Raw genomic sequence first — 18,630 nt, 5'->3', positions numbered from 1 at the left:
TGAGAAACTACCTTGTTGTAAAGGAGATATCTGATTTCTTTTAATCCTATTTTTTTAATAAGGATAAGTCCTGTAGAATGTAATGGAGACATGCTAACTCTAAGGGGCAGAGAGAGAAAATGGCATTTGCAAATTGTTTAGCTTAAAATCCTGGAGAAACATAGTAGGCTTTCTTTCACTTATTTTTCCTAAATTTCCCAGTTTCTTTGGAGTCATCAGCTATTCACTTGCCATGGCTACCTCTCTGTTTTATAATCAGGTCATTCCAAGCTACACAGCTGTTTTGACAGCAGTGTCATTTCAATGTGCGATTTAATGATTTTTTTTTTTAAGGATTGTTTGTTGCTCTGAAAGCTATATATTATCTTATGTATAAATGAATTTTAGTGCGAGTTTAACTTAATGCTGGTTCCTAGCCTAATCAAGGGTAGGCTTATAATGTTAGTGCTTTTGTTTTTTAATGAAGTACTTCTGCCTATTCTACAGAATCCAGTGGAACTGAACTGAACTGGATTCAGTGTTTCTAAGGACAGCTATTGAGCCTCTCTTGGAATAAGAAATCGGGTATAACTTTGTTAATCTTAACTTTGTTTTTCCTATTGGGCAGTCATTGAAACTATAAAATTGTGTTGGTCTTTCTACAGTTGGTCTTGTGTCTTAATTCCTCGAATTATGTTGTTTGTCCTGCATTGTATAATTTGTGAGTTCTCTGTTTGGAGAAAACAATTGGTCTGTGGAGTTAATTATGGCAAAATTGAAATTGTTTGCCAAAATGTATTGAACTGTGTTTCTTATAACACTTTTTTTTTTTTTTTAGTGCAGCTATCAGCAAAATGGGTAGATTGATTGTGTGGTGTAATTTAGAAGTTGTGCTTCAGAATATCTTATTTTATGATTTTATGTAACTCTTTTTCTTTTTAATCACACTAACCACAATAATTTTAAATTTTGCACCCATCTTTATTTATTTATTTATTTATTTATTTATTTTTCCTTTTTGTATGGCATGATTTAAAGGTCAACGCTGCTCTCTCAATGTAGGTTGTGAGTGCTGCATGTGTACTTTTCAGAGCAGTAGTGTGAGGAAGCTTACAGTGGAATGGCAGGACGGCCTCATCCTTATGACAGTAACTCCAGCGATCCAGAGAATTGGGATCGGAAATTGCATAATAGACCTCGTAAACTTTGTAAACATTCAAGGTAGGTGCTACATACCATCTATTGCATCTCAACACTACAACAAAAATCCATTCTAAGTACTACTGTATTTGGTTGTGGCAAGTCCTGTCATAAACTTTATAGTTCTTGTCAAAAGCAACGCTAGTTAATTGGTTTAAAAGATATTTTCTAACCTTACTTATTAGCCTTCCTAATCTTTGCTAAACAGTGTACTTAAAATATATGCAACTTTTTCCTTACGTGCAAGTTATGACTCTTTAGGGCACTTTCTTTCTAAAGCTATGTGTCAGATGCTGCTTTCCCCTTGCTTCCCATGCTGTGAGAATGTTTCCTAAATGTTTGGTTTGAAGACATCAAGAAATTGACTATGAATTTTCAACAAACAAAAGATGAGCTAAACAAAGTAGTTAGTTACCTAGCAAATGACCATGAGAAAACCTGTTGCTGGAAAGACGGAAAACATCAAAATAGGAGTACATTTTTCAAGTACCGTGGTCTTTTACAAACGCTAAATATAACTAAAAATATTTCCGTTAGATAGTGAAAAGTTAGTGATTTATATTTTCTCACCTGTACACAGGTAGGAAACCAAGGAGCATATTCAACAACAGCTTCTAAATTCTGATGTTTTTATTGTGTGGAGGCAACTAAACCAGACTAAGTGTTGCCTAAAGCTTTTTGTGGATGATTAATATTGCGATTTTTTTTTTCCTGTCATTATACTTGAATCTTTGCTGAGAATCAGAAGGCTTTCAGAGGCACCTGTGTAATTACAGGCTTATTTGTGATGTTACCTTTACACTAAGTAAATAGCATGGTTAATATAGGATTGACAAGGGAGCTCCCACCACTGATGAATATATTCTTATGGAGTAAACTTTGTATGGTCAATCTTGATATGAAGATGTCAGCGTCTTAGGGTTTTTTGTGGTGCAGTAGCAGTAATGAACAATCTAGAAGTAACAGGACAAAGTGTGTGAGCCGAGGACTCTTCACTGTTGGAGCACAAAGAGTAATTGCGAATGGTTGCTTCATTACTGAGCCTAGTTCAGGTAGTTCATCCCTGATCCTGTGCAGCTTCCCATGCCTGGTGATCTGGAAGAGAAGCTAAAACTGATGCTGATGACTCATGATTGGAGTGCTAAACAAAAAGGATTCATTAATCACATGTGATCTGAGTAACTTATAAACTGGGTTCAAGCAATCGGGTATCTTTAATATGGTATCAGCAGCTCAAGGAACAATTTAATTAAAAATGACTGAAAATATATGAGGGTTCTTAAATATCTTGTGAGACATGAAAAATTCAAAGGTTAAGTGGTGATTTGATCAGGCTGTAAAGATCTGTGTGGGAAACAGCAATATGATGATCTTTAGTCAGTAGGCAAAGCTGCAACAAAACATAATAGCTGGAAGCTGAAACTAAATAAATCTCATCTAGAAAATCATTGCACGTGTCTTACCATGTGAGATTTGTGATGCGTTATCTATTTTGGGGAAATATTTAAAGAAAAAGCTGTGTGGCTTTCTAAAAGATTATTTGATTCAGATAGGAGTGGAGAAAGTCTGTATCCTGTGCCCGTTGGAAAGATGGGCTAGGGTTGATTGCTTCAAAACACAGACTCACACATGGCAGCGTAAGGATACATGCCTTTGGAATAAGGCATGTATAAGCAAAATCAGATGAATTTCTAGCAACACACAACCTATGTTTCCAATGTTCCATGATTTTATGGAGGTATGTTAGTACTCAAGCTGACATCTGATTTATTTATTTTAAATGTAGTTGTAATTATGTATTTAAATGTAAAGTAATGTAGATGCATTTTTGGAAAGCTTTTTGAATGAGAAGCCAGCTGATAGTTTGAGGTCATAGTAGAGTAATGAAATCAAGGGAAAAATATTGTACCTTTAAGATACTTCAGTACTTCAAAGAATAATGTTATTGGAAAACTATATTTTATTCAAAAATTTAAACCAAATGATTTGTTTTGGGATGGCTGAGTAGGGGCATATTAATATTGCTTATGACTTAACTGACATTTTTTTCTCAACAGAAGTGAAGGTCTGTGTTGTATTAAAAAGTTATATGGTTTAGTACTAAATCTGTTTCTCTAGTTTTGAGGGTATCAGTCCCAACTTTCAAAACTTCTGGCAAGTTGTATTGTTGTTTTCTCTCCTCTTTTTTTCTCAGTGTCTGGAGACAGACAATGTAACAGAGCTCTGAATGAAGGGAAGGGAGAGGTGCAGAAAATGAGAACCAAAACTATAATCTGAATAACCCTCCTCCCTCCCCCGCCACGAATCTGAAGAGTCTGATAGGATGAAATTTTATAATCTTAAAGCTAACTGTAATTAATGATGCAGTCACGGCCATGTTTGTCTGAGCTGTTACGGAAGTCATTGGGGTGCTTTTTATTTAAGTACCTGATTAAGACAGAAGGCAACTCTGGGGAATCAAATGTTGACTAGACAATGACTAAGGTTCAAGGAAATAGTCTCTGTTGTTTAATTTTTCATTGCTTCTTAGCTTCCTATGAGTAGGAAGCTTCCTCTATAGTGCTGTAGTTTGGTGTTGTTGGAAGACTTTCATTCTAATTCTGATACACGAAGTGCTTTCTCAGAAGCTGTGATGGAGAATATTGGCTTAAATTTACCTCTTTCTTATAATTTGTCCTGGATTCTTCCATGTCTGTTCTGTAGTCTCACTGATAGTTTCCTTGGTTTTTGCTCAGTTTGATGCAGGTGGCTTTTCTATCATACTTTCGTTTGGGTAATTCGGGAACAAATGGCATGTAAAGACTCTGATAGCTTTTCTGCTGCAGGGGGAGGGAGGGTCGTGGGAGCCCGCACAAAATCTTAAAACCAGAGTTAAATTCACTGTCTCAGATAGCTGAAATGGTGTGAGCAGAAATTCTCCTGCAGTATGTTAGGAGCTGGCTCCTCAGTCTGAATGCTGTTGCTCTCCTGCCTCTCTCAGCAAAAGTCACTTTCTTCTCTTGATGACTTCTTTATATTCTGAACTTATTCCTCCCCTAAATCCTTCAACTTTCATCATATTTTCTTTTTCACTCTACTGCTTCTCACATCTTGATTTTTATTTATGATGATGCCTAACCTGCTTTTCAACTCTTCCTCCAATGCAGTGTGACCTCTTTAAACAGCCCATAGGCATTCCCAAAAGAACTGCTTAAAAATGCTGTAGTGTAAGACTTATTTGACCTTCTCCAAAGCGTGTGTGTGTGTGCGTGCGCAACCCTTAGAGGAGCTTATCCTGATACAAGCAGTAATTGTGATGTGGCTTTTGCTCTGTTTGTGCTCAGCAAGCTTGACTTGTTATCAAGCGTTTGACCTATTAGTGTGAGGATGCGAGATATCAGGAGCTGTGAGCTGCATTTAGACTGTCACAAAGTGTAGTTTTCCTCTAAAGTTGTGCTTGCTTTTGTCTGGCATAGGTTTGCTGGAAAAGGGATGTTTCTAGCCCAAAAATGGAGGCTGCTCAGTCGTGTTCTTAAAAGGGTATTTCCGTACACACGTATGAACTTAGCAAAAGGTGAATTCATGTTAAATACTGATTCTGGGAGGCTTTGCAGTAACAGATCACGTGTCCCCTGCAACTCACCTGGATGCAAATGCCCATAAAAGCTAAGGAGGTGTGTGACAAGGGAGCACAGCAATATCCTTCGGGCTGTAGCGTTTGCGTGCTGGAGCGTGCCGAGCTGGCAGGACCCAAAATAGCTGCGCAGATGGCACTTGGCAGCAGAGTGAGGAGCTCTCCTCTCGAGCGCTCCTCTCCCTGCCTGTCATGCGCGGGACCCAATGGCTGCCTAGAGATGGGCGAATGGCAAGTGCGATTCCGGCTCGCGGGGGCTGCGGGGTCAGACGTCAGGACTGCACTACGCATGGCTGAGTCAGTGACTGAGAGAGAAGGAATTGAATTAATACCTAGAGGGGCTTGCGTCTTTGAACACTTAATGGACGGCGTAGCTGCAATCCTCTTATCCTTGAGGGGGAAGATGATAGAGGAGGAAGTAAGCCTGGCTAATGGTGCAGTGAGCTACTGATGAGATGATGGAAATATCAAATATGCTGAACTTAAGTAATGCCAAAAGATGCTGATCTGGCTTCCAAAGCTGCCTTCTTGCAAGGAACAGAATTCCCTTGTGCTCTGATTTCAAAATTATTTCCATGCTTTTGTGTTTCTTCCCTGCCAGATACCAGAGGAAGGTGCGTATCTGCTAACAGCCTTTGGGAGAAGAGTGCAAGGAGAAGTGCTGTCCTTTGTGTGTCCTGAGCAGGGGAAATGTCTGCGGACAAAGAGCTAGCTTCAGGGGGAGGAAGAGGGACTTGAGCGCTGTCATTGTGTTAAGTCATAGCAGCAGGAGCAGAATGGAGCTGGTTATTTATTTATTTAAGCCTCACAGAAATGTTGCTGTGACTTAGTGTATAGCTTTAAGGCTCTATATTTGTTTTATACATGTGTATTGATTATGTGAATGCAAGCATCCTAGGAAAAAGTCTAAGTTCGTATGTGAGTTGGTTAATAAAAGTTTAGAAGGTAGAAGGGGGAAAATGAGTGAATGTCTTGGTTAGCATTTCTTTGCTGAGCTTTTAGTTAAGGTTTTATGGTGTGTGTGCTATTCTTTTTTTTTTTTTTCCTGGCAATAAATATTTTGGTTTACCACTATAATTCTGTGCAAATAGGAGGCTGTTTTATAAAACAGTATGTTTATTGGCAATGCTAAGTAAGATGCATATGAACTCTAAGTTGGAATGCATGACATTTGTTTTGGTGGCAGAATTAATTCAGTTTAATGACTTCTTTTAATCATTAGTAATATATTCAGAGCAATATGTTGTTATGTATCAAGACAAAGAGGATCATCTCAACAGATGATTCAAAAGCATCATTAAATTGCTCTAACAGGCTTTTTTTTTTCCTTTTTTTTTTCTTTAGAAAGCCTCTTGCCTTGCTGCAGAAATACAAAGCATGCCAGTATGACAAACCTGCCATTTTGATGGTCCTCTTTTCCTCCTTTACTTTATACTAAGCTATTTTGCCTAAATAAAGCTTTGAGCTTATTTGGCTTTGTTTGTGTGACAGCTGCTTTTAAAGAAAATGTTTCTTTTTTCCTGTTGCAAAAAAGAGAGTTTTCTTTAGCAACAATTGAGGAGGGTCACTTACTGACCCTAAATTTTTTTTTTTTTTTTTTTTTTTTTGCAAGGCTGCAGTATTAGCGTCCCAGTATTCCTTTGGAGCCAGGAAGAAGAATACGTAGAATTTATGGGGATTGTCTAAATATAGCAATATTCATTTTTTCTATAGGAAAGCAGAGGATAAAGCAAGAATAAGGAAGTTAGTGTGTGGATTTATTTTTTTTCCCCTTTTTCAGTTGTAAAATAAACATTATGTTAAGCTCCCAGGAGAAGAATTTTTCTTTGCGTCTCTGACATTGCTGATACCTTCCCCAGTGCAGTTTATAGCTGCTAGTCCTCAACGGGGAAATAGTCGAAGCTCCAAACTGGAAATACTTCTTTTTAGAATGAGTTAGAGATCGGAAGCTATAAGGACTTTCTCAGAGGCTTGAGGCAGTGCAGCATGCTGAGAGTGTCCTTGCTTGCTGCAGGCTGAAGTTGCGGATCGTACAGTGTGATGGCTGGGGGCCATGGAGGAGCCGTGGCTTCCTGGCACTCCTACCATCAGTTTGCTGCTGCTTGAAAAAAACCTTCCGTGTTACCTGGTCTTTGTAAGGTCTGGGGAGCCCTGGTGTTTGCTGGTGCTTTCGCTGGTTTGCAAAGGGGCTGCTGTCCGCTGTGGAGCTGAGCTGTGTTGCCCGAACTGCGGAGCTCCCGGTTTGGCTTGTCCACGTGGTTTTGGATCGTTTTGTATTTAAATCCTATTTTGGACCAAGTTAAGCCTCAATAAACAAAATGTACTGCAGAGTCTTTGTTAATAACTTTGCCATAGTTTTGCTTTAATGATTTTAGGAGAGGGAGTGAATATTTTGGTATAACCTATTAACGAGTGAAATTAAAAGACTCATAACAAGGCTTAGATTAGTGGTGTAATGCAAAAGATTTCTGCAGTTCTTTCAACGTCCTCCGTGCACAAGTATCTCTTTCAAAAGTAAAATTCACTTAGTATTTTCAGTGTTGTCTTTTTCTCTGAACACTTTAAACTTTTTCTAAAGCCTCTTTGCAGTGCAATCTAAGTGCTGTTTTGTACTGGCCACAGGTGTAGGATTGAGGCTCCTTTTTCAGACCAATTTACACACTAGCTCAGTAGCACAGTTTTCAAAGTGAAGTATTGCAGGCTAAATTCAGCAAATGATTCTTCTGGCATGCTAGATCCCATCTCCTTTTTTTATATGTATTTTTTTTCCATTTTTGAACTCTTTTTAGTTATAGTTGTCTTCTGTAATTGGAACGGGACAAGTTCCAAAGGTGTGTTCCCATGTTCCCTCGTCCTCCACCTTGCTTGTCCCCTGAACCTCGCAAGGGAAAAGTATCCAGTGCCAGTAGTGGGGGAAAAAGTAGCTGCAACATTAAGAGCTGAACACACCTGGTGTCTCTTCCAAAATGACTAAGGAGGGAGGCTCCTACCAGCTGAGTCAGTGCAGCTTCCTGTAGCACCTGTTTTTCTCTGCTCCTGTGAAGAGGTTATTAATCAGGGCTCCCCCTCCTTCAGTGCAGGCTCTGAATCATTGCTGAGAAGGTAATGGGACCTCAGATAGTTTTCTGGTATTAAGAATTGCATTTTAATTGTGTTCTTCCCCATTAAAGGGTAATTTGTGTTTGCCCGCCAAAATATGTGATATGTTTGCAAATCCTTGCTGAGTTTTTTGTTTGTTTGTTTGTTTTATTTCTTAGTATATTTTCTTTTTCTAAAGAAACTAGAGTGCTTTGGCTATTGTGAAATAGGGAATCATAAGTTTGATACGGTGGAAAATGCTTCCTGGACAAAGGTCTGAGCATGTGGCTTTAGCAGGGCTTGCTGAGATGACTTGTCTCCAGACTGCTGCATATATTTTTCAAGTACTCCTCTGGCCCCTTCCTTGTGGGGTGGCTATACCATGAGGTACATTTGTAAAGCTGTTAAGAGCAGATGAGATAGGGTTTTTTTGTTTGTTTGTATGTTTTTAAGTTTGTGACTTTGTTAAGTTTCGCTGTTAGTATCATCTCTCTGAGGACACTGAATGATGTACAGATGATGGATGATTATTATCTGTAAGCAGGGTTCAAACTTTGGGTGCAAGTGCTAATCATAGGCTGCAAATCATCACTTCCTCTAGTTTGTGGGCACACTTCATACCTATTAAAATGGTTATCTTCTGTATGCATTTGTATATGTGTAAGGAAAGATCAGATCTTCTTCTAAATTGTTGATGTTCATGAAAAGGAAGTTTGAGAATCTCAGTCTGCCAAATATCTGTAAGTTTATTTTTCACAACACAGAGCGTATCTCTTTGACAGAGAAGCAGAACAAGTAAGGAGACATATTAACCGTATCTTTATACATTCAAAATAACACTGTGGAGTACCCTATTGCCTCTAACAAGACTGGTTTATTCTTGGACTGCACATCTGGGCATTTCCAGCCATGGGTGGGGCTTGCAGTTGTTTTACCTTATTCAGTAGACCTTCACAAGTAGAAGATGGCTGCCTTCACCAGTAGAAGATGCATATCTTATTGCAGCATACTTTCAGCTTGGCAGGAAATGGTATTGCAGTGGATTCTCTCTGCACCAGACTTCTGCTTTAGCAGTTGTGAGCTTCTTCCATTGCTCGCAAAGCCGAGAGGTACATTTCTTATTCTTTGTGTCCTAGTAGCCATTTTGTGCTAATGTGAGCACCAAGCTAAACTATATCATAAGATTTGTAGTAGCCTTTTGTCCTAATTTAAACTTCCCTTCTTGTATCAATCACAGATACTTGAAGCTGAAAGAATGAAGCTAAAACATGTCAGGCTAGATTTTCACTTTTTAGAGTAGCCTTGATTATTTTTTTTCCTTCTAAGAGAAGTAGAAAGAGGACATTCTTTGCAACTTGCTTGTACAGTTCATGCTCTTAAGTTTTGCTGTACTGTTCCTAGCTAGGCCATTATTGCAACCTCTTTGTGCTCTTGATTTGCGCAGCATTCCTAGCTGACCTTTCCGAGGTCTCTTGGGCGAGTTGTTGAGTTCACAAGCCATAAGCAAGTGGGTCTTTGTGGCCCTGTTTCTTGGTCACAAATAAGTGGGAAGTAATGATCCTCCTGTACCTGATGGATCTTGTAGGTGTCCACGCGTCTGTCTCAGTAATCCAGTACTTAAGGTTTTTAAAAAGTGCTTTAGATAAACTTCTACCTTGTAAATGAGGAGTGTCATCATGCCTGTACTCAAAAGGCAAGTAACAAAACCTGATGTAGGAATTGCATGGGGATGCAAGGAGACAGATGTGTCCATCCTCATACATCTGTTATGAATAGTATAAGTTAGATGTATGTATTTTTGCCCAAATTATTTATTATACCTTTTGAAGTTGGTGTTTAATTTTCACTTTCTGAAAATGCTGGACCTTGAACTAAGATGTCTTTTTGGTAGGTTTAATAATTAATTACAAAATAAAACCAGGGTCTTAATTAACAAAATATAACATGACTTAGTCTAAAATAGCTTAAAGTTGTTGCAGTAAATTCTGCTGAATTAGAACAAATGTCCTGCTTGTTACTGACAGTGCTGTAGGTCTTAGTTTTAATGGTGTAGCTGATATGTTTGCTGTCTGGGTTGTGATCTCTTAGTATTGACTCTTCTAAGAGGAACTGGAGATTAAAAAAGGAATGCACAGGCCGATGTGTCTCAATGCATTAACTAGCTTAAGGCTGACCTCCTTTTTAAAGGGCAAGTTGCAATAAAAGCCAAGTGAGTACTGGAAGTCTATAATCTGAGAATGCTTTTCTAAAACAGGTTTTACTGGAGAGTAAAAAAAAAAAAAAAGACCCTTAGCTTTTAATTTGTTGGTTTGATTAGGACACTTAATGTCTCTTAATGTCACATTAAGAATCAAAATGTCACAATAATAATCAAAATAAAATCAGTTGTGTTTGGCTCACTGATGCTGAAAGGGATTTCTGCGAGTTCAGTTTTGTGGGAAGGCTGCTTAAGCAATGTTTTTGTAGATCACACAGAAATAAACAGGTATTTTTTGCTATCTGTCTATTTAATGTTCCAAATCATTTTTCATGTTTGTTAATATAAACATAAACAAAGCAACGATAATGTAGGTGGATAATGTTCATGTTCAAAACATGTGCATGGAGAATAAATTGTAAATGCCTTTTAAATTTAAATGTACTATGTTCATGGCACTTTGAAATGCTCAACTCTTATTTCTCTTTTTAGTACCTCATCTCGTATTGCTAAGGGACTAGACTGTACAAAAATGAGCCTTCATGGTGCTAGTGGTGGACACGAAAGATCAAGGGACAGACGCAGATCAAGTGACAGATCTCGTGACTCATCCCACGAAAGAGCAGAATCTCAGCTCACTCCGTGCATCAGGAATGTTACTTCGCCGACAAGACAGTATCACTCTGGTGAGTTCGGAGTGTAGAGCCTTTCAGGATTAAAAACCCAGTTACTGTTTTGTTAAAAGAATAAAGCAAAACAATATTCCTTCTGGTGGTGGTACAGCATACAGACTTCTACTGTGTGCCCCCTGATCGGGTAGGTCAAACCTTTTTTGATAGGTTATCTTTTTTTTTTTTTTTTTTTTTCTTCAGTCTGCAGTCTGTGGACATTATTATATGATGTTCTTATTTCATTCAAATCACAAGAGCAATTTAATTCTTCTGAGAACAGATTGACTGGATATTTTTCCTTGCTTGATAGGTTTTACATATGTAGAAATGCAGATCAAGAAACTCTGTTTAATTTAAAAAAAAAAAAAAAAAAAAAAGAACTGGCAGTTACTTTGAACTACAGCACTAAGCACAGAAACTTTGATGCATAGCTCCTGAATTATGCTGAGCTGCTTTTCCAAAATGGAATTCTAAATTATTCTTCTAATGGCTTTGGCAAGGCAAGATGCCTTTGTCTAAGTAGTAGACATTTGGGGATATCCTGTATAGACAATTGTTATTTCTGTAGGTTTTAAAAATTGTTATTATTAGCATCTTTAGTTGAGTTTGTCTTTGACTTATGAAATTGCCATGTTGCTTCTTCAGAGAAACAAGTTGCATAGAATTCATGCAGATCTTAATTTTGTTTAACATTTTTCCCCCTTCATTTCCTCCCCAACAAGATCGAGAGAAGGATCACAGTTCATCTCGACCAAGCAGCCCTCGTCCCCAGAAGATTTCCCCGAATGGTTCCACTGTGAGCATGGGGAACAGCAGCAGAAACAGTAGCCAGTCGAGCTCAGATGGGAGCTGCAAGGCTGGTGGGGAAATGGTATTTGTATATGAAAATGGAAAAGAGGGAGCTCGGAACATAAGAACGTCGGAACGAGTAACGCTTATAGTGGACAACACTCGATTTGTTGTAGATCCTTCTATCTTCACAGCACAGCCTAACACAATGTTGGGCAGGTTTGTGTCTTTCTCTTAATCTTTAATTGTAGAAGAACTGTTAACATTGAATATTACCATTTTGTAAAGATGTTTAAGGTAAAAATCAGATAAAAGTTCTCTGTTTGGCAGAGATGCCGGTATCTTTTACCTAGGTATATTCATGATATATTCATTTCCTTTTGTCTTTGTGAGCATTGCTTCTGTATTGTCTGCCCCATGCATTCTTCAGAGCAGTGAATATAGCTGGTGTATTTCAAAATAGCAAAGAGGAGAACCTTGAGGGAGCTTCTTAATTTTGTATAATGGGCTACCATAACAACATTCAGGCTCAGCAGAGTTGTTTTCTGAAATCCCTTTTGAACAAGAGCATGTCAAGTGGATATTGTTGCTACAGTGCAGCAGTCACTGTCTCTTGGCAAAGAGACTTCGCATTCAAAATTGAATGAAAGTTCACAGAGGGGAAAGTAATACTCTGTGGAAGCTCTGGAGAGCAATATATTTAACAGGCTTCCTTGTTAGAAAAGAATTTATATTTTCCTTGCTTGTTTACTTGCAGAACTTGCAGAAGAACAAAATGGTAAAAGGAGATAAAGAGAAGAAATCAATAATACAATGAAATTCTTGATATCAGGGCTTCATATAATATATGCACACATGTCCACAAGTAAATATCCAGTACAAGAGATCTTATATCAGTGTGAAGCTTTGTGGTGAAATAGTCACCTTTTTCATGTTCGCCCTTAGAGTAAGAGGTGCTGGGTAATGCACTAGATTTCTTTGTGTTGCTGAGCTATTCTGCCCTCAGGGATTGGTCTGAGGTACAACCTTATTTTATCTTCTGCTAATTCAAAAATAGGTTAATAAAAATATGGAAATATTGCTCTAAAATGCAAGTTATTTATAAACCCACTCTCCTGCAGTGACAATTCACAGGACACTGAGCAAGAACTGCGTAACTAGCACGTACTAGGGAGTAAGAGTAGCTATTATTAAGGATGTATTTTTTGCCTTAAGCCTTTGCCTTGCCTTATTGGACTGCCACTTTCATTAAATATTCTTTCTTGGCTTAGAAATTGGACAGAAAATTCATGTCAAATCAGCAAGTGGAAAAAGTGAATTTGTTCTCCACTGTAAATGTGCACAGTACTCCCACTGTATATTTCTTTGAGTGGTGTATATGAAAGCAAAGTTTTGCCGTTGGGTAGATTTATAAAGTGAATTGTAAAGAGTAGATGGCAATATTTTGAAAGCATAGGGTATAGCTGAGACACAAAGAAAAGTTTAAGTTAAATCTGTGATTCTTCCTTAGACTAAATTTCCATGCATCCTAACTGGAAGAAATAGGCTATACATGCTATAGTTACTTATGGGCATCTTCTATCAGAATGATATTTTAACTTTGGAATTAACTAATTTTTAACTAAATTAAATTTAGATGAGTTCTATCTATTTGAATACTTTGTTTCTCAAAATCGCCTCAGATATTTTTAAATAATCAGAATTTAACAACAGAAACTTTGTGTTGCATCTACCACGCAAGTGCCAAACGTGTGTTCTGAGTGGGAAATGGCTTGGTCTATCTCTTGCTTTGATCAGATAATATTGGTGGCTGCGGGTTAAATAATAAAACTAATCTTTTCTCAGTTGTGTTACCTCCTTTCTGTTTCCTAGTGGTGTTAGGTTGGTGGACATAAACTGAACACTATGCATATGTATGAGAGAGGATAAACTTTTCTTTCTTCTCTCTGCCATTCCCAAACTACTACTGACATTTTACTTCTCAGCTGAGAAAAAAAAAAAGAATTCTAATTAAATGATTTTCTTGAATAGGATGTTTGGATCAGGCAGAGAACACAACTTTACACGTCCTAATGAAAAAGGAGAGTATGAAGTTGCTGAAGGAATTGGGTCTACTGTGTTTCGTGCCATTCTGGTGAGTTTTGATAGGCAGGGGAAAAAGGCACGGGGAAGTCCCATTAGATCAAATACCGTGAATATAAAAAAAGTGTAACCTCTTGATTTAACCATACGTTCATATATGAACTTTGTGGGTGGATAACAGAAGAACAGAAATACTGTTCTTCGAAGGGGTAGAAAAAAGAGCATAGTATGAAAACAGTCCTAAGTATGTGTGAAATGAAACCGCAGAATATTGTGAATTTCAGCCTGTCCCCTTACACATTCCATATGCAGAAAGATATAGAGGTGTTATACTACTTTGACAGAACCAGAATACCAAAAAAAAATGGATGGTGTATAGATAAAAGATAATACACATGCAGAAAAATGTTCGATACTAATAGTTGTCATTTAAATAGTAATTTTAACTGGAGTTTTAACTGGAACTGCTCCAAAAGCAGCTATATTGGAAATTGGATCACTGTTGAAGACAGTAATATTCACAAAGTTTAACATGCGTTTTGCCTGCTGTTAAAGTTGGCTGGGGGATGACTGTGGAGAGCCTTATAAATGTTCAATTGTTTGTCAGTGAATATTCCCGAGTGCATTGAGCTTCTTGTTTATGGCATTGCTACAGGATTACTACAAGACTGGAGTGATACGCTGCCCTGATGGGATATCTATTCCTGAGCTGAGAGAAGCGTGCGACTATCTCTGTATCTCCTTTGAATATAGTACTATTAAATGCAGAGACCTCAGTAAGTATGGATTTTTTTTTTGAAGTACGAGAATGATACAGTATTTGAGATAATGAAATGAAACAGAGGGAACATGCGTTTTTCTGCTGTACTCAGCTCTGAGGAATACTTAAAATCTATTGATGTATTTGTAGTATCATTAACACTAAACAGTGTTTTTGCAGAGGAGGGAGAGGATAATTTATTCTACTCTTTGCTAAGAAAATTAAGTTATATTGCTAGCAAAAGTACAGCTGTGTTGGTACATCACTTCCAAGTGGTTAGCATCTTTCCAACACTTTTGTTCCCTGAACACAGCCGAAGACTTGCTGAAATTTTGAACTGACCTGGCCTGTGTCTTAGATCCTGTTGTGTCGTGACTTTGCGCAGGCCAGTGCAGTGCCCGCCTAGCAAGGCGGTCTGTGCAATTCCAGCCGTGAGCTCCGTGCAGCGACCGGCGCGTCCTCTGCCCGGGGGGCTGTGATGTGCTGTCGCCTCGTAGTGCTGAGTCACGCTCTCCATGCACTTTGTCCTTTGCAGGAGGCTTTGGCAGCTCATACTGAAGGTCTCTCTGTTTTTAAGCTGCTGCTTTCCTTTAGGAAGCTTGAGAGAGTCTTGCATGCAGTTACCAAATGTTTAACAGTGGTAAAACACTCAGGAGATCTACTCAGTGCTCCTGGAAGCACTGCACTGTCTGCTCAAGAGAATTCTAGCACTTACAGGACAGCCCTATCAGTCTGAACTGCTGAGGTGATTCTGGTAAACATCTGAAAAATTTCTGATCTTATGTAAACAAACTAAAATGTATTTTCAGTCAGCCGCAGTAAATAATAGAAAACCAGAACTCCTATGTTCTTTTGCTTTCATTTCTTTACTAAATTTTCAAATGTGCTTACGTGTCTAACCTGTGTTTCAGGTGCTCTCATGCATGAGTTGTCAAATGATGGTGCTCGCAAACAATTTGAGTTCTACCTGGAAGAAATGATTCTCCCATTAATGGTAGCCAGTGCTCAAAGTGGTGAACGAGAATGCCATATTGTTGTGCTGACAGATGATGATGTGGTGGACTGGGATGAAGAATATCCCCCGCAAATGGGAGAGGAATATTCACAAAGTAAGGTTGTTTTGGTAGTTTTTACTGAGTCACACTGTAGCAAAGATGGTGGTAGTAGACAAACTGCTTTAGCTCATTCACGAGCACTGTTAGTAAAGTCCTTATGACAGCCCTCTTGCTTCACAAACACTTAGTTTTGGAAGGTTGCATAACATTTTGCTTCATGTAAGCACATGTTACCTTCAAGTTTAGGTCAGAAGGAGGAATTAATCTTTTTTTTTTTTTTTTTTTTTTTTTAAGGCATTGTTAGTCAATGGCAGAGGAGAGAAAAGAAATAAGTTCAGAAAGAGCTTGACAAGAAAAGCTGGATTGGAGTCTTGTTTGTTGTACCATGGGGAGCAACTAGTGTTTTGAAACACCAAGTGAGCTTCTGCTCGTGTTTTGGAAGTAGCAGCTTTGCTCTGTAGATGGGTTAAAGCACCTGTTAATGGAGAGCCCTTCTCTGCATGTACATTGTCCTTGTAGCTAGAAATGTCTCTCCAACGTGAAAACTTGAATTTTAGGATTTTGAGGTGTCAAATGGGAGCTCAAGATGCCCCTTGTACAGTAGCTTAAAATCCTCTTAAAATAAGTTTCATGGATGGGGAAGTTCTGCTAGACTTTTGGAAGATCCTAACCTACAGTTATGCAGCATCTCCTCTGAGGGGAGAGTAGGTGCAAATACAAATGGCTCTTTTAACATAGTAACACAGCTGGCTCAGGTTTCTCAGCCCTTCGTGTCTCAAGTGTGACTTAAAAATTCCTCATGCCCTCTGTAATTAGCCAGGCACATACTTGCCTTTTTAATACTTTTCATACAAGATTAATAGCCCACATTCCTTCCTTTCAAATGCTATATATAAACTAATTTTATTGGACTCCCTCTTGTTCTGCTTCATGTGCCTGGAGTTTCTGAAACTGATTTATCCAGAACTCAGATATCTCTTATGTAGTGGCAGGCAGAATGGAGAGGCCTCTGAATTGCTGCTGGGGAGGTTGTTGAGCTCTGTGTGTGTGTGTGTGTGTGTGTGGCTGAGTTAGGGGTATTTCACATGGTTTGCTCTGTGAAGTGTTCTGTTACATTCTAAATTGTTCAAAAATCTAAGTAAGTGTACAAAGCAGACGAGACTGTTTGGAAAAAAAATACAAAAACAAACAAACAAAAAACAACAACAAAAACACCCCGCCCTGTGCAGCCGCCCAGCTTCCCAGGGCCTTCAGCCATTTCTCTGACTTCTGTCTTAGATATGGAAAGGTTCTTAAGTCAGTCCATCTTTGTATAAAAAATACTTGATTAAAGCGAAACACTATAAACATGATCATAAGATCTTTCTGTGTAAGACTAGAAGTTTAACCTTTGAATACAATTTTTCTCATTAAAATGTATTTTTAGTTATTTACAGCACAAAGTTGTATAGATTCTTCAAATACATTGAGAATCGAGATGTGGCCAAATCGGTCCTGAAGGAAAGGGGGCTCAAGAAGATCCGACTGGGCATTGAAGGTACGAAGAACTTTGCTTATAAATTGACTTTGGAAAAGGCTCTGTTTCACTTCCCTGTTTTATGATTAGCTTCCAAGCTAAAGAAAGCTGGATTGATACCATCATAATGAGGCTAGATGATATGAATGGCACCCAGGAGACAACTAGTCCCACTGGAACTTTCAGGCTTGTGGCTGGTGTACAAGATGTTTCTCACTAAGCTATAGGCTAAAAGCATCTTCATTCTCAATGAGCTTGTAACCTCTTTCTTTGTATTTCAGCTGGTAGTCAAAACGTTTGACACTGGATTTGCCTCCTTCAGCTAAGACTGAATAGAGCACAGTGGTGCCTGGCTCCATTCAGGGTGCTGATGGTGGCAAGCACTAATCCTCACCACGCCTTCACACATTGCTTTTCTGTAAAAGAAGGGTACAGGAGAGGTTAACTTTTGCTATTATCTGATGTTTCTTAGGTTACCCTACGTACAAAGAGAAAGTGAAGAAGCGCCCAGGTGGAAGGCCAGAGGTGATTTACAACTATGTCCAAAGGCCATTTATTCGGATGTCTTGGGAGAAGGAGGAAGGAAAGAGTCGGCATGTTGACTTTCAGTGTGTGAAAAGCAAATCTATTACAAATTTGGCAGCAGCAGCAGCAGATATACCCCAGGACCAGCTTGTGGTAATGCATCCTACCCCCCAAGTAGATGAGTTGGATATTCTGCCTATTCATCCTCCACCTAGTAACAGTGAGATGGATACTGAGGGACAGAACCCAGCACTCTGATGTAGCCTTGTATTAAAACTAAAGCATGCTACTTAAAATGACTCTGTACTCGACTCATACTACACTGCAATTCCAGTCTTCTCCATTGTGTAACAGTGTTTAGGATATTGCAGTATGGACCTTTTAAAAGACCAAAGGGAGTATCTGATTGTTTTCTAAGAGTACAGAGAAGAGCATCCTGCGGTTACAGTTACATACATGTATTTGTTTACCAATAGGTTTGTGACATTGGTTGTTTGTATGCTGGACTGTCCTCACCCTAAGCCCATCAGAAGCAGAGGGTGTTTGTGGCTAGTGTGCATTTGATATTGTTACACGTGGGCTAGAATGCAGATTGGAACTGATAGTAGCACTTTATAAATGGTTGATAAATGGAATTTCAAGCCATTTTTTATAATGTATTGCACAATACTAACAAAGTGCTTCTATCAAAAGTGTTAACTGTAAATAGTTTTGCTCTGACTAGATCGACCCTTTTAAAGTTATTGTATATGGTTGAGCACAAAAATACTATTACTGGGTTTTTGGATTGAGGACATGATTCAATGACCCATTTAACATCTTGTTAAACTCAAAGTTCTTCAGTGAATTTTTTCACTTGTTTGCAGCGTGAGCCATGTTCAAAAGTTGTGAACAATGGATAGGGGCTTTATCTTAAAATTTGCCTTACCTTAATCTGTTCACAAATATTTATTTACTAAATTTTTCATAAGTGTCATGAAATAGGAAGATACAAGAGGTACATTCTTCATTTATTAATGATTGTAAACAAGTTTTTCATTCAAATAAAATTTCCATTATTTTAATTAGTTTGAAGTATCTGTGAATAAGATTAAGAATATGATGAATTTTGAAAGTAGCTGCTTTGCTTTTCTTATGGTGGTTGGAGAACACTTAGATTGTTATT

General features: G+C 38.4%; 1 protein-coding gene across 4 annotated transcripts; it reads left to right on the top strand.

Annotated features, from left to right (window-relative positions):
* The first annotated feature begins 362 nt into the window (after positions 1-362).
* Positions 363-18,529, top strand: BTBD10 (BTB domain containing 10). 4 transcript variants are annotated; one of them, XM_088525790.1, is made up of 9 exons: positions 363-564; positions 1,076-1,200; positions 10,560-10,753; positions 11,461-11,746; positions 13,559-13,661; positions 14,265-14,385; positions 15,281-15,478; positions 16,851-16,961; positions 17,413-18,529. In XM_088525790.1, the coding sequence occupies exons 2-9, from the start codon at positions 1,100-1,102 to the stop codon at positions 17,721-17,723; spliced, it is 1,425 nt and encodes a 474-aa protein (XP_088381916.1). In that variant the 5' UTR covers positions 363-564; positions 1,076-1,099; the 3' UTR covers positions 17,724-18,529. The 4 variants fall into 4 exon arrangements, with proteins under 4 accessions (XP_088381916.1, XP_088381914.1, XP_010210112.1 ...); XM_088525788.1 differs by having other exon boundaries at positions 1,071-1,200; XM_010211810.2 differs by having other exon boundaries at positions 1,042-1,200.
* The last annotated feature ends 101 nt before the right edge of the window (positions 18,530-18,630 follow it).

This window comes from Tinamus guttatus, unplaced genomic scaffold (assembly GCF_059628265.1).
Source record: "Tinamus guttatus ecotype Peru unplaced genomic scaffold, ASM5962826v1 Tinamus_guttatus_pri_ptg000240l, whole genome shotgun sequence".
Taxonomy (NCBI): domain Eukaryota; kingdom Metazoa; phylum Chordata; class Aves; order Tinamiformes; family Tinamidae; genus Tinamus; species Tinamus guttatus.
This window is presented reverse-complemented; position numbering and strand designations above follow the sequence as displayed.